At 39.4% G+C, this 16,499-nt stretch overlaps 1 protein-coding gene across 1 annotated transcript; it reads left to right on the top strand.

The window, feature by feature from the left end:
• Positions 1-12,290: 12,290 nt before the first annotated feature.
• On the top strand, positions 12,291-15,894 carry LOC139288110 (mpv17-like protein 2). The gene is made up of 5 exons (XM_070909369.1): positions 12,291-12,480; positions 12,985-13,146; positions 13,736-13,812; positions 14,789-14,917; positions 15,311-15,894. The coding sequence occupies exons 1-5, from the start codon at positions 12,291-12,293 to the stop codon at positions 15,407-15,409; spliced, it is 657 nt and encodes a 218-aa protein (XP_070765470.1). The 3' UTR covers positions 15,410-15,894.
• The last annotated feature ends 605 nt before the right edge of the window (positions 15,895-16,499 follow it).

Genomic DNA, 16,499 nt, shown 5'->3' with positions numbered 1-16,499 from the left:
GCTGAAAACTTGATAGTTTCCGCTTTCTAAGTATGAAGATTTGCTGCTTTTCTGTGTAATAAATGACAATAAACTGAATATATGTGGTCGAATAAAACAAGCTATTTCAATACATCTCATTGCGCTGTGGAAAATTAAGACGATTTTCATTTTATAAACCAAATCATTATCAATTAATTGAGACAATAATCGGCAAAGTGATCAAGGACTCTTGCTGATTCAGATGCAGATACGGTATGGACTGCATAGTGTGAATTGCCTGGTGATGGGGAATAGACCCGCAAACTGGGGTGCCATCTTGCAGGACTGGACAATGAACTTGTATCTGCTCCTCCTGATGCAGGCGTGGACAGAATGCAAGGCTTTCCTAGTTGTTAGCAAAGGCAGCCAGCCCTTTCTGAATTAATGACCATCTCTGTTTAAGTCATGAGCAAAACAAAAACCCAATTGAATCAAATTAAACCCAATAAGCCCTTCCAACAACATGCAGAACAGGTTGTACATTTAATGAGTGTTTAGACAAAAGATGAGATTCTGTCAGAATCTGTTAAAACTCAGCATAACAGATGATAGTGATTAACTAGTCAGGCTCTAACATTTGCACATTTGCTTTGTGGTAATTAATCAAAGCAGCGTGTTGCAACGTCAGGGGAAAACAGAAAACCCATCAGAGTTTTCTCAATTTGGCTGAATGTTGGAGGCAAATTACTCAATCAGTCACAATCAGCCGGGGATGTGTGAGGAATACGTCACTGCACAAGCAGCTGCAGGTGAAGTCCAGTGAAGTTACTCTGGAGTTAGGGTTAGTTGTTATTCACCAGCTGGACATGTGTTTTAACATCGATAGCTTAATGTCGATGCCATCAATTACTGTCAAAAGAGTGTTATTTTAAGCCAGCTATGTTCTGCCAAAGATTTATTACCCCAAAACATGATTTCAGCTGCTTCTTTGCAAGTTGGGTGATCAACGACAGTCAAAATGGTGATGCTACAATCTGATGGACGCAGACCGGTCGGTCTAAGTCCAGAGTGAGACGTGAAACCTGAAGCGCTGAGACACAGGTAGAGCTGCTAGTGCTCGTGTGGACCACTTGTTCTGTGCAGGTCTGACATGCAGTCTCATGCTTACAGCTGAAGTTACAGCCAAGGAAAGATGTAGCCTGACACCAACAGTGACACCACTAAGAAGTAAGTATATGAGAGTGGTAATTTTAAATTGAACATTTTCAGTCAGTCTCTCCTGGAAGACATTCATAGAGTTGAACTCAGTCGCTCACATGAAAAGTGAAAATCGTTGTGCAAAGAATGATAAAAGAGAGCTTGAGAGAGAAGTTCAAACACGCAGCCGGCTAATTACAACGTGGACTGGGTGTGAATGTCGGATCACAGAAATTGTCGGGCGAGGATACTCGCCAATCCAAAAAGCAGTTCTCAAGAAGACTGGAGGCTTAATTCCAGCTTCAGTAGAAAAATCAGCTACAAGCCCAGTGGGCTACAAGAATTCAGGGCTACGAGGGGTGAAAGGATTCAGGAACCCTTGTCGACTCTTGAGAGCACAATGACTTGAGCCCACAGGTCTCAGAGTCCCTGCACCCTGCTCTATATTTAGACTGTTATCTCCACTCGGCTGCAGTGGAACACGAGAACTCTCAGGGAATAAAGCACAAACAAAACAACTGCACCCTCCTCAGAGCTACAGCCTATCGGTTTACATGAAGGAGCACAGAGATGCTTGCTAAATAATGAAGAAGCGTCGACCCTTCCTCAACACATCGGTTGTTTTTTTTATGCAAGGAGGCTGAGCAGGCAGTTAAAGATGTGAGTTAAAGCTACGGCCAACATAACTGGTTGTCGAGTTCTGCTCCGCCTGTTACATCAATAGTTCTTCACAAATCTGCGGCCTGGAGCTCCTGCGTAAATTTATATATAAGACTACATGATTCACAATAAATATTAAGAGTTTTAATCCAGAATACAAAATCTGGGAAATAAGAAACTTTATCTGACAAAATGATCATGGGGGTAAAATTTACTCTTAGATTAAATTTATTGAGCATTTTATTTGGAAAAAACTTAATACAATTCTAAATTATAATAGTGTTAAAGTTAAATGTATATATTATATATTATATATATGTATGTTATACCAACTATTGACTGAATTTTCTGAAATCTGAATATATTTGCTATTTGAAGCCTAATTTCCATTCAGTCTTCAAGGGCTTGAACTGATGGATGTTGAAGTGTGCTTGAATTTAATCAATACATTTAATAATTTATCAGTGAACAAACACGTTTAGCCTTTCTGTTGTCTGAACAAATAAACATGCATTGAAATTATTAGGACAGTGATGTTTTCATTGTTTCATTGTATTTTCATCGACTGCAAAGAGTTTGAAACGTTGAAATAATCAACACGGAGACTTCATTTACATTCACGTGACATCTGACGCAAGCAACTTCAAATTAGCTATGACCTCATGGGGCTGAGCTCGTTTGGCATCGGGTCTTTCAGATGAAAATGTGAGTCCCAATGCTCCGCAGTGAAGTGAACTGCAGTGTGACTCACTGCGTAATCCACACCAACAACAGGAAATGAGAACAAACGCAGGGCTTGAAGGAGACGTACGGTATGTTGACAACTGAGCCACAGTTATCAAACATCAGGCTGAATTGTGTAAAATGTTAAGGAGGGGTGGTTCACTGATGCCTTTCTTAACACCTTTAACAAACAAGCAAAGGGAAAAACAGAAGCACACTTCTTGATACAGCTGATCTGACACCTGGTCAAAATGGCTTTATAATAATGATGTCGAGGGAAGATCTTAAATACACACAAACATTTCACAAAAATGACAAAATGCTAACGTTGAACTAAAAGACCTAAGACGTCTTTAATCTGTCATCACTGAACTACTCTATTGGTCACCAAAACAAACCAAATCCAAAAATGTGACAAAGACTGTTCCTCTGGCTCCGACTAAAGCAAAGATCACACTTGCTCACAGTCAGGGTTCGGTCTTCGGTTCCCTCTTTGGCCAGCCTTATTAAAGATGTATCTACTTGTGTTACTGTTGCACCAAAGTGTCCACTTCTCATTTCAGCGCATGTACTTTTTATTGACTGCTGACTGCCGCTGACTCAGCAGAGTTGCATTAGAAAATAACACCACCTTAGAAATAGACATTCAAGCCAAGTTCTTACAGTCAGTTCAGATTGCACTCTTTTTGATTCTCCTGCCCGTTCATAGTGTTTGTAAGTGTGAGTATAGATCTTCTATTACTGAAGCCTTTTCCTGCATTGCCGTGTCTTCCTCTCCTACTTGCTGTGGTCCAAAAGCTCTCCACCTTTGCCCTTTAAACCACTATTTCTCCTTTCTTTTCTCTGAAAGTGATTCACAACTTCAGGAATATTTGCTGCAGCTTGATCTGACCCCCCTGCCTCTTTCCTAATGGTTGGTTATCTAAAATGCAGATTTATTGAGCTTGTTCTAGGCCAAAGTGCTGGAGCAACATCTAAAAATGAAGTATGTGACAGTTATTAACAGCAGCAATTAGAGGAGGTGCTTGTCAAACACCATCTTGGACTGTTGTTGGCTTTCAGAGGAGACTGTTGAGTGTCGGCGTGGTGAGATTACTGCAGCCTTTCCTCTGCGTCTCCGAGATTAGCCGAGGAGAAGAGAGTTGTCTTAACCTTCACTAAACACTAATTTGATACAGAAGCTTACAGACTGAGGCCTCTGTGCTTAATCTCAAAGTAATTAACAAATTCTCATTATGCAAATGTGTTTCAGCCTGCAGGACGTCGCTGCTGCTTTCGTTTGGCCTCGATAGTAAACTGCCTTTGAACAAAGCTATAAGTCAGGTGTGCCGAACTGTGAGAGCTTCCATAACACATGGTTTGTTATAACTTATGATTTAAAGAAATTGCAAGCTGAACAATTGACTATACATAACATTTATTTGCCACTTTTGTTCAAGGCAACTTAGACTTTTTCTCACACTTTCAGTGTTCAGTGCTTTGCTCAAGGACACTGTTTCTTGGGCTACAACTAACAGTTTCTTTCTTTTGCTTGTGAAATCCAGTGAAAAATGCACATCACCATTTCTTACAGCCCAAGGTGACGTCTTAAGATGTTTTGTTTTGTCCGACCAACATCTGATATAAGACAGACAAAACTCACAAAATCCTCACATTGGAGAAGCTGGTGCCAGAGAACAGAGGCATTTTTGCTTATTTCTTGTTTCATATTGATTTATAATTTGAGCTAATTGTCCATTTGTCCTTTTTGCCACTGAATGTGCTGACTCATGACCCTGCTTCCCCATGGGGATCACTAAAGTCTCATCAACATTACCATCATTGTTATTAATTCAACATTTGACAGATATCTCTAAATATATCTCTAAAATCTTATTTTAACCAACAAAGTGATTCTAAATACAATTTGTCTCTCAGACCTTTTGAATCTAAATAAAGGATTCAGGACAAAAATAACAATAGAGGTGAGTTAATATTGATTAATACTGACTATTTGGGGTTTTAGATTTCCTGTAATATTTCCCATATTCTCTGACCTGTTGCTCCAGTTACTTTTAGTTTTACATGATGAGATTGGATGCTCAAATATCTACAGTCACTACATCTGATTTTATATATATGCTTGTGAGAAAATGTTGATACCACAGAAGAGTATATAACTAGTTTTTTATATAATATAAAGCATTGAAGATGTATAAAATATTTTCAGTCTTCACCAACCAAGGGAGTTCTGCTAGCTAACAGTGCAGCTCCTCATCCATCCATCTCCGCTGAAGCAGCTGGAGGTTTTCTGCTTTGCTTAAGAGCACATTGTCAGTAGTTACATCTTCACTTCTCTGCCTGGATTTTCAAACCATCCTCTCTTTTTTAATCATAATCCAATCAATCCATCAAGAGTTTCAGTGCAAGACGATGACTTCATCAAGATCTCCTCTAAACCTGTCACCTAAAGGAGATTGACGTCCAACCGGAGGTGGATTGATCCGCAGGTAAGTGCTGCTGCGGCCAGCGAGTCAGGGTCATTTAATCAGTATTGGGTGGCTTCCTGCAGACCAACAGTTAATCCTCAACCGATCCCAGATCACGCAAACACCTTCCTGCTTAAAGACAGTTTCTGGGAAACCTGCTGAGAGGACTGACAGGGGCGTCTTTAGCTACACGAGGCAACGTAAACACACCATATTGGAGACTGGGAAAGTTATGAGCTGCTTGAAGTGGTGGAAAGTAACTAAGTATATTTATTCTGCACTTAAGTACAGTTTTGAGGTACTTATACTTTACTTGAGTTTTTCCATTCTTTTTACTCCACTACATTTATTTGATAACTTTAGATGTTAGTTACTTTACAGATTCAGATTAATAATACAAAACATAAGCAACACATAAATTATGTATAATTACAGGGTAAGATAAGAAATTCAAAAGATACCCAGCAGAGTATAAAGTAATTAAGATTAGCTCCACCTTTACCAGCTGCAACATTAAAGTGATGAACACATTAATGCATCAATAATTATAATCCACTACATTTTCCACCACTGGCTGCTTGAACTTCGAGGGTCAGCTAGCCTAACAGGCTAAGCTAAATATCTTGCTTGCAGGGGCACCCAATCTATTTCACGTGCCAACAGATTAAAAGCAACAGAATCAGAGACTCCTTTACAGCATCTATTTTTGGGGTATCTACAACCAAAAGCACAGTTCCTGGTACTTTCCACCAATCAAACTCATTCAACTGACACTATAGGAGCACTTGAACGCAGCACATCAAAAAGCATTCTGACCGAAACTGACAAGGTAAAAATCCTCGAACGTGAGGGTCTGGGAGAAAGTCGACAAGCGTGAACTTCAGCATCAAGCACATATGACCGCACATGAGATGGACAAACTAGCTGGCATTAGCATTAGCAACACTAGTCTTCACCCTCCATCCTCTGTGTATCCTCACACTGCCAGTCAGTAAGCATCCCTCTTGCTCTACTGCTTGTACTCTTTAAAAAAGCAATACAATATTAGCAATCGTTCACTACTGCAAATAGGCTGCAAACTCTTGTAAATTAGTTGTTAGGAAGAAAATCTGAAATCTGTGACCAGGCTGAGAGGGTAGAAAAGGTTTTCACAGATCTAAAATGTTCTACCAAACATGAAAATTATGTTTTCACACCCAGAATCACAACCAGGACCAGAACTAGGAAGCTAAATCTAAACTAGCAAAGAGAAACCAGCAGGACTCTGAGGAATCACATATTTATCTTAGTCTAGATTAAATTAGGCATTTTTCTAACGGAATACGTGAGGATGTCGTTTCCATCTTAAGACCACCATTCCGGTCTACACTGGCCAAGAGGCTTGTAAAACTCACATCAATTTAATTTTAGGGGGTTATTGATGTTGTTTAAAAGTGAAGGCAGAAGCCATTTGACCTCTGACCCCTCCAGCAAACTGCTGGTGTTTGCATCTTTCCTCACCGTCTGCAGTGATGTTCTCTCTTTCTACGGTAAATAATTGTCAGTTATTCAGTGTTTTTGATGCCAGAATGCTAAAAATATTCAGTGTTACAGACTTGATATCTCATCAGGGTGGTAAAGTGGGACACTAAAACTGGACCACTGAAACACAAACTGGTCAAATGAATTTACAAAAATTATTATAATAAATCAAACGTCCTGTCAAGGTTTCACAGCTGAATGATATCTGATGTTTACCACATCCAACTGTCCACCTGACTTTTCATGTGTCGCTATTACCAGACAGCCTTGTGTGTGAAACAATCACCAATAATGTACTAAAACAGAGAAGACGTGTCCTCACTAACGCAGCCGTGGTTTGATGCAGCTGCTGTCCTGCTTCTTCCAGGTTGCCTGAGACGGCATTTTCCCCCTTTTCCTCCAATCACGTGCCTCCTTTTCTAGGAAGCGTGGGGATGCAGATGAGAGGAGAGGAAGCTAAAAATAGCATCTCTTCTTTTTCTCTCTCTACAGCAAACAGAAAGCAGAGAGGGGAGAGCAGCCAGGATGTGGGAGATGTTTGTTGGTGCTCGAGTCTGCAGGTGAATCCAGGACGTTTTGGATTAAAAACAGTTTGGTGTCTGCTTGTAAACCAGTCTATATGTACTTCCTAAATATTTGCCTGTTACTTGACACATTTCTTCCCCGTTTTTACATGCCTAGTGTCTCTTTTCAAAAACCTATTGTTCAAAAGCTTTGCATTAAGGTTTTTTTTGTTACTTTCCAATGGTAATGACACTTCTTGATATTCTATGTTTCCCACGTGGTGATAGTAGGCTTTGATATAGCTTTTTAAGGACCAGTTCCCATTATTAATACAGTAAAACTGCTGATAGCTTACATGTTGTGCTTATATTTGAGCATTTTTATGCTTCAAAACCTACAAGAATTCCATGTTTCCCTTTCAGAAATTTCTTGTTTATTTCTTATGAGTGTGTAAAAGCCTCTGGAGCAGCTTTAGACTGTCATGGGACAATACAAGTCTCCACTGCAGGTCTTTAAGGCATGAAATGTCTTCATTTAGAAACGAATCTGAGCTTTCAGTCTGTTTTTCTGCGACTGTGGTCAGACAAGAGAATCATAACTCTGACAGTCTAACGAATGTCTAGTCTGTAATAAAAGATGTCGACCCAGCGTATGAATCTGATCCCGGTTGGTGCTGTGGCAACATGTGTGTTTTTCCCAGGAGAAACCGGCAGATGCGTCACTCTCGCCTTCAGGTCTGAACGCCAGTGACTTTCCTGTCATCAGAGGAAATGCAGACTGCAGACTCTTGCAGCACCAGAAGACTTTAAATCTTATAGTCCATGTAGCTCTTTGTATTGTTGTGTTGTACCATTATATTGATTAATTCTAATAGCCAAACGGCTGAATCAACTATTACGGTATTACACAGTTTTTATTATACTGTACAATACTGAAAAGCTTTGAAAACAGTAGGTGAAGGTGAAACTAACACTTTCAATTGTATCAAAATTTGTTTAAAAATCGACAAATTCAGGAAAAAAAAGAGTTTCTGTAGATGCAGCCAATATCCATTCATATAGTCTACATTTATGAAACTGAGCATTCATATATTGTATATTTTCATCCAATTAACTCCCAATATAGTCAATATTTTTTACATTGTTTTAAATATGAATCAATGTGGAGCTGGTTTCTGTTTTTTGGGATGTGCTGTTGCAGCATGAAAAGCAAATACATACACACACACACACACACACACACACACACACACACCAATTCATATGAAGGCACTAACCGAGTTCTGATTGGTCCAGGACTGAATGATTTACCCTACCACAGGAACAACAGTCCTCCATATGGCCCAACGTTTAATGTATTAAATTCCAATAATATTCCAATAATCATTCAAATATTCGGACCAACACTGAGTCTATGGCACTCAGTGGTGACCTTAGGTTATTTCATGATAATAATAATTAAAATATTGTTAGAATATTATTGATAATTGTACGTATGCGCGTCAAAAATGAAATATGATGATTCTCGTCTGGTTTGCAGTGTGAATGGATGTTAGTGTTTTAATTGTATTCTGTTGTTCCTGCCTCTGACACATTAAACACATTTTCCTGATTTCAACCATCGGACGGTGTGAAACGCCTTTCCTGCAGGACAGGCCCGGAGTCCAACCACAGATCCACTAAACCAGCAGCACAGACTTCACATCCATCCACACAGATTACACGAATAAATACGCATTTTAGGCATCTATGACGGTTTTATGGTTTTCACAATGAAAACAGCTGTTCTAATGGGAGCATCTTATGTCAAAGGTTCTTTAATCTGAAATCCTTTCCTTGATATTTAAGCATAACTATATCATAAACAATAAATACAAGATAAAGTAAACAGTATATTCACATATAAGATGTATGTCAATGCAAGAGATTAATAAAGACAGAAAGCCCACCTTTATAGATTTCTATCCGGCTGCTGTCCACCGCGTCCAGAACCCGCAGATACACCACTGTCAAGTCAGAAAGGTTATACAACATAACATCCGGTTACGAATTCCAAAATAAAAGCCGTTAAAAACGAGTGGCGCTTCGTTTTAGTAGCTCGACAAAAATGCGACAATCACAATGAAAATTAAGTGATAGAAAAAAACCCCACAATGCATGTATTCACATGTCATTTTAATTGTCTGTGTTGCTTTGCAAGTGAACTGCTAGCTAATGTGAACTATAGTCAAATTTCTTATCAATATACTTGACCAATAAAATTGATTCTGATTCTGTAAAAACATTGTTCCGACTGCTGTGATTTATCAAATAAGGTTTGATTGGTATCCTTAAAAGCCTAATAAGACTACTTCACATATTTAACAATGTACTCTGATAGCACTGAGGGACTCATGGACAGTTTAAAAAGGGATCATAATCGATTTTACTCCATAGATACTTCTTCCTTCTTCCTTCCAAATCCTAGCGCCTTCTTACCCACAATGCACTTGTGACTGACTTCGGACAGTTCAGTTGTGGATTCGGGTGCGTTATCAAAGATACTCTCTGGTGTTATTGATGTGTATTAGTACGACATTATGAAACAAGCTTTATAGTAGCAGCTAATGTAGCCTGGAGCTGCTAGCCTCAAGCAGAGATGAGGAGTGGGCTACAGATGTGTGAGAAATTCCCTTCTTTCTTTTTTCATTTCCAGACTTGTAGTTTTCTGACCATAGACTGTTCCCAACCTGGCTCGAGTGGCGGTAATTAAAATCGTTGGAGGTCCCCTTTAAAGGGTTGAAGTTTTCAGTAACTAGTAGCTTGTGTTCGTCAACTGAACGCGAGCAATTCAACGACTTTATTTTGAAAGAAAAATAAATTTCCGGTCTGTCTGTAACTCCGCCATCTTTACGTAGCCAGAAACGTTGACGTTAAATGAATGACGGTGGGCGGGATATTGGAGGCCGTGAAGAAGATTGACAGTCCGTCTGGCGAATGCAGAGCAGCGCCGTAACAACTGTCCTGAAACATCCCACCTCAAATACTCACCCTGTCCTTTATTATTGATGAGCGCTGCTGGAGAGACTGAATTATTGATCAGGAGGTCAGCAGCAGCCACTGCTGCCATTTCCACCCATTAACCGACACTGGTCTTATGATGGTTATTTTAGAAATATCACTGCAAAAACACATCACTATTACTATATGAATACAATACTGGATTAAAAATGAATCACAAAGTCACAATGAACTGTAATGCAATATGACATATATTATGATAAATCTACATATTTTAATCTACACAGTTTGATCAGTCATGAGCACATTTAAGAATATTAAAATATAATCATAGTAATATTAATGTGAGTAATGTAAGTCTGCTGTAGATTTCACAGAGATTTGGTTTGTAACAATTTCTTTGCAATGATAAATCATATAACATTGGGAGAAAAACACAATCAATTACATTACCTGCAATAAGATACAGACAATTGGAATGGAACAATACTCATCTAAAAAAGATAAATGGCGATAGTTTTAGCTTTTATTCATAATTCTCAGCAGTTGCAGAGAGGGACCACAGGGAGAAACCCCTCCTACACAAAAACACACCTGTAGACTGATTCAGGGAAACACGCATTTATCAACCAGCAATGTTTTGTCAGCAGAATCAGGACAAGAGACAACACAAGTTGTACATATTGTTCTGAAGAAGTTTTACACTTTTATAAACTATTTATTGTAATATATATATGTGTGTGTGTGTGTGTGTGTGTGTGATTTGTTTTTGGTCATGAAAAGAGATTGACTAATAATAATAAGATTTGTATCTATTAGTAATAAAAAAGTCAAAAGTCAGTACATGTCCAATACGGACAATAATAAGGCAGATACAGAAATCTTTCTGTGACAGAAAAGACACAGAAAGATATAAGTATATCCTGGAATGTGAATTGTAACTAATATGGAACACATATGATGCGTTTGATGAACCATTGAAATAAAAGCAAACTGATGCTGGAAAGGAACGACATGCTGTCTTCACTCACAACTTTTCCATCATTGTCCGTTATTCGGGAGGTTTACTAGGACTTTACAAGTACTTCTTACACCACTGCTGTATTTTATGGAGCGCAGTTCTGACAGTTGTTCCTCCAGGCCAGCAGGCGGCGCTCAACATTTATCCCCCCCTCCCTCCCGTAATAACGGTGTTTCTTCGCCGGCTCAGGTTATGTTTAGTATTAGCACAGTTAGCTGGTCGGGGTCAGGTTAAGGGAAAAGGAAACACATATTGACGGGGAAACACCGGCTCAGACTCGACTCAAATCGGTTTGTTGCATGTGGCGTTAAACAGGAAGCAGAAAGATCATTGTGAAATTGAATGTATGATTTGAATGAATGTCAGCGCTTGTGTTGTGACAAATAGAAAACTGTTCACTAACCGATTGTCTCCAGCGACATAGTCAGGGCAGCTGAGCTGTAAATCCTGGTTTAAATGAGCCAGGCAGAATCTGCTAGCTAGCTAACGGCTAACTGTTAGCTACATTAGCACAGTGTCAAGGAGCCGGTCAGTGAATCTGTCTGCATGAACTTTGAACCTTAAAGTCGGTTCAACAGTTTCTGTCTGGGGAAAAAACAATTCTGTGTCAAATGCAAATCTAGCAGAAACACAAAAAGCTTTATTCATTCAGTCACAGGTGAGGCTATAAATGTAAATAACAAATAATAATAATTAGCTGTCCACAGCTAATAGCTACATCTTTTTCGGATGAATTTCTATTTTATTGGCATTAATCAGGTGGATTTGGGACCCAGATGGGATGATATTAAATTCATAAGGAAACGAAAAGATTCTTTCTGCATTTACAATCTTAAGAAGCTTACATCCAAAGGGAATGAATTAAGATTTTAGCTTTAGATTTAGAGCTTTAGTTTAGGTTAGAGTTACTGTAAGCAGTTTTAAATACTCATATATAGCCAGGTTTTCTGTTCTATTCTTATTATTGTGAAGGTATTTTGTGACTGGGAGATTTGTTTTATTTTGTTGTGTGTGTTTATTTTGAAACCTGTGTTGGAGGTGCAGCCATCTATGTCTCCAGCTCTCACTGGATAACTGATAAAGAATCAGCCTTCTTGTAGAGTGTATATATAGGCTGTGTGTTGCACACATTTGGTAGATCACCATGAAGGCCCTGTGCCAAAACGCACTGGTGAAATAATAACAGAGCTGTTTTTCTCCTGCAGATGACAGCACTCTCTCTGCGGTCCAAACATCATGCTTCCCAGGGTGGGTAAAGAGTTTCTGGTCCGGATACAGTTGTCCTGGCGGCCTCTTTTCCAGGGCCGGTACCTGCTGCTCACCAACACCCTGAGTGGAGGAGTCATGCTGGCACTGGGAGACTCCCTGCAGCAGAGCTGGGAGACCCGCAAGGAGCCAGACAGAGTCCGAGACTGGAGGAGGACAGGTGAGAGAAGAAAAGTGGAGCCAGGCGGGCGTCATAATTGCAATGTGGGAATAGCACCATCAACCTGTTGGTGCCTTGCTCCAGCCGTGACTTAATGATTGGCCTCACTCTTAATGAAATAAAAAGTGTAGAGAAGCATCATCTTAAGTCACTTTGGACAAATGAATGTAATGTAATGTCCTGGTTTTTGTAACTGACTGTGTGCAGGATACAGAGAACATATGCTGTACTTTTTGGCAACAGGGAATCCATAGCTGTGCAGTAATGATTCTGTTAGAATCAACAATTTCTGCAGTAATAAATCAAACTTTGATTGCTTGTACAGCACCTCAGATAATTTGCTAAAACAAAAGAACTTATTCCTGCACACAGGATACAGAGGAGAACATGTGCTGTCTCAACCTATTTTTTCCAAACACAGTATACGTAGTAAAGATGACTCAAAGAATGACTGACTCATTGCCATTAATTCTTTCTTTTTCCCTTGAATCTTTCCCCCTAAAGGTCGCATGTTTGTGGTGGGCTGCTCCATGGGTCCAATGCTGCACTACTGGTACCGCTGGCTGGACAAAGTTTACGTGGGCAGAGCTCTGAACACCGTGGGCAAGAAGGTCCTGGTGGACCAGCTTATCGCCTCACCGACAATCGGGATGTGGTATTTTTTAGGTGAGAAGAATTTCAGAGTTTATTGGCACTAAGCAGCCTGTCTCCTTCCTCCAAGGCTGTACTTGAAGTGCCTTTACATTTCTTATGTAGGCTATACTAAATATATCAATAAATATGACTTCCAAGGGCTACAGTCTGCCCATTCTTTCTCCATTCCTCTCCTCAAATAAAAAGTTATGATAGAAAAACTTAAGAAATTGTGGAAAGTAGATTTATTGTTTTGGAAAAATCCACTTTGTATGACCTCAGAACCTTGAACCTAAAAAGCGTCATTAGAAGCACCATTAGATTGGTAGAAAGGTTGTTTTTGTGTGTCTGTACATTTGTGCAATTAAATATGACAAATCACATCTTATATGTCCATTTAAGATGATTAATACAGTGGAATTTATGTGCAAAGTAGCCATTATTCTCTGGCTACATATCACGTAACAATAACTGCGAAAGAAAATGAAATGAATCTGCTTCAACTTCCTCAACAATCAAGAACGCACCATGTTTTATAAGAGTTTGACACTCCTTACCTGAAGTTGGTTTTGATGAAGCGCGGCGCTGACGCACATCTGACAGACAACTCTGTTTATTGCAGGTATGGGTCTCATGGAGGGACGCACTTTATCCGAAGGATGGGAGGAGTTTAGAGACAAGTTCTGGGAATTTTATAAGGCAAGTTCACCTGTCAGGGTCTGACCTGCAGACCTGGAGCAGCAGATCAGTGCACATGAACTCACAATATCGTTCACTCATCACATCACAAGTTCCTCTTTGTTCTGAAGCAGAGATGAGAAGTTTACTTTGCAGCTTTTCAGCGTTTGTAACTGTAACTTAAACTGAACATGACTGTCTTGTCTGTGTGTGTCCTTTGGTGTTCATATAAAGCACAAGAAGATGAATGTGAGCATCAGTCCAAATTTCCTTTTGGTTTTGTTAAGCTCAACACTAATAATATTTCGATCAGCCTCAGCTGTAGTCTGTGTTTTGTGCTAATTAACAAAAGCACTTAACTTTTTTAAACATAGTAAACAGTATAGCAGTTAAACATCAGCATGTTAGCCTACTGGCGTTAGCATTTGGCTCAGCCTCAGCCTCACAGAGCAGCAAGCATGACTGTAGACTCTCTGTCTTTGTTTTGTTATTTAAGACTTCATGTGCCTGCATTTGTGCAAATGTTGAGCAGATTATATTTACTCACTTTTCAGCATCAAACGGCTCTCCAATGTTTTTCTGTTTGTGTTACTACTGACCCTTTGAAATGTGATCAGTATAGCTGATGAGTAACAATCATCTGTGATCACCACATGCTAACTATATTTATTCATGACTTCTGAGACTGTGTGCTTTCTAATGTTTTGGAAAATAATGTATTTGAAGAAGCTCACTGGCTAAACCACCTGTTTCTCCTCTCAGTCAGATTTGTAAAAACAGAAATCTTGGTTGATCGCCAGCTGAAAGTGACTGATCAAATACAACCTCTGTGTCGGAGCCAGTGTTTATCACAGTTTGGCCCGTGCCCTGTGTTGATTTCCCAGCCTGCTCAGCAGACGGAGCAGACTTCCCTCCTCTTCTCACAGTTTTAACGATGTGTGCGCTGGGTAATCTGTCCAGGTTTGTTTATGCTAATCTGTGCTGTTCTTGCCTGCAGGCGGACTGGTGTGTTTGGCCTGTCGCACAGATGATCAACTTCTACTTTCTCTCTCCCAAATTCCGCGTTGTGTACATCAACTTTATCACCTTAGGGTGGGACACCTACTTGTCCTACCTCAAACACAGAGTAAGTCAGCCACACAGGAGCTTCCTGGAAACTTTTCACTTCTTTTATGAAGACAATGTGTTTTTTTTTTGTTATTATATGACCAATTAACAGCTTTTTAGGTTTCATGTGCTTTACGTTTTTAACATTGTGGTCCTTATATGTGTTTTGGATACTTCATACAAAATGCGATTAATGTAAACAGACCATTAAGAGCAGTTATAAAAATTGAGTTGGTTGATTGAGGAGTATTTACAGTGTGTATATATACATGCATATATGTATGTGTGTGTATATATAGATATCTGCTCATGTTGTTCATTGTGTCTGTCAGAGTTTTCTACTCGCTCAGTAGTTGAATGAAATGGTATTGATTATGTTGATTATGTGTATTGGTTTCTGTTGTGTTGACAGGAGGACAGCCACCCCACTGAGGTGGTATCAGACAGCAGTGCTGTGGATGTGCAGCAGGAAGCGCTGCCACCATCCAACCCTCTGCAGGAGAAAGCTTAGAGAGAGTTCATGCTCAACTGTGAAGTCGTTCATCACTTGATTTCTGCCTTTGCAAAATGTTGTGAGACTGACAGTTTGTGTTATTCTGATGGTCTTTCTCCTCAGACAAACGTTCCTCTCTCCAGTTTAAACCGACCACATGTATCTGCTTGACTGACAGTCTGAAGTCAGAGGAGTTGAGGATGTTTCAGTTGAAGTGCTGGACTACTTTACGCTTCATGTCTGAAGAGCTTTAATGCGTCTCTGTCCAGTTTATTTATTTGTCTGAATGATGTGCTCTCCTGTAGGGGCATTCAGGGATGAAAAGCTGTTTCACTGCCCGTCATGCTAAGACCTCTGATGGTGGTGACTTTCTATTTATTACAACCTAGGCATGACCATAACTGCTGCTATTAACACGACATTCAGCAAGGTTCTTAACAGACAATTCATGTCCAAAACTTCAAGTATCATCTTTGTTGTGTTGTTGCACCCAAATATTTAAACTGTCCAAAATCGAACAAAGTGGCATTCCTTTTATTTCTGTGCCGTTTTATATTTCTAGTTTGACATGAAAGAGTCGTTATTTATGTGAAACGGCGGCTCTGTTTTTATTTATAAGATATTAACCTGCATAAACTTTGCCTTAACATGTAGACCAGTGCTATGCTCTGTTTTCATGCCAAATAATTTCTTGTCTTCAGTTTATCCCTTTGAGGTATCTGTAGAAATAGCTGCATGATTGTGATTATTATTAAATATAAGCTCTTTTATATTTGTATCACATGAAACTGATTCCTCAACTGTTCGTGTAAACTTGATTCCTGATAGACTGAAGATATGAAATGAATTTATTTGCAAACTGTGCAGCAGTTTTAGTGACTGTAAATGTGATACACTGTGCTGTATATCTCCAGCAGCTAATTTATGAATGAAGTACTTTTAGTTTTGGCAGGTCAGGTGAGTAATCAGTTCATGTGATGAACAACATAAATGGTGTCAACAAATCTGTGAAGCAATATATTATATATTATATATTTTCTTGACATTTGATGCTGCTACCGTGTACATATCATAGCAGATTTACCATAATTTTGATTCAAAATGTGTC

The sequence above is a fragment of the Enoplosus armatus genome, chromosome 7 (assembly GCF_043641665.1).
Source record: "Enoplosus armatus isolate fEnoArm2 chromosome 7, fEnoArm2.hap1, whole genome shotgun sequence".
Classification (NCBI taxonomy): Eukaryota; Metazoa; Chordata; class Actinopteri; order Centrarchiformes; family Enoplosidae; genus Enoplosus; species Enoplosus armatus.
The sequence above is the reverse complement of the archived record's forward strand: the minus strand, read 5'-3'. Positions and strand labels throughout refer to the sequence as shown.

Excerpts from the sequence above, each read along its gene's own strand:
- LOC139288110 (XM_070909369.1), top strand. The coding sequence starts at position 12,291 with ATGCTTCCCAGGGTGGGTAAAGAGTTTCTGGTCCGGATACAGTTGTCC. Across the intron at positions 13,147-13,735 it reads CGGGATGTGGTATTTTTTAG|GTATGGGTCTCATGGAGGGA; the intron begins GTGAGAAGAATT and ends TGTTTATTGCAG. Across the intron at positions 14,918-15,310 it reads TGTCCTACCTCAAACACAGA|GAGGACAGCCACCCCACTGA; the intron begins GTAAGTCAGCCA and ends TTGTGTTGACAG.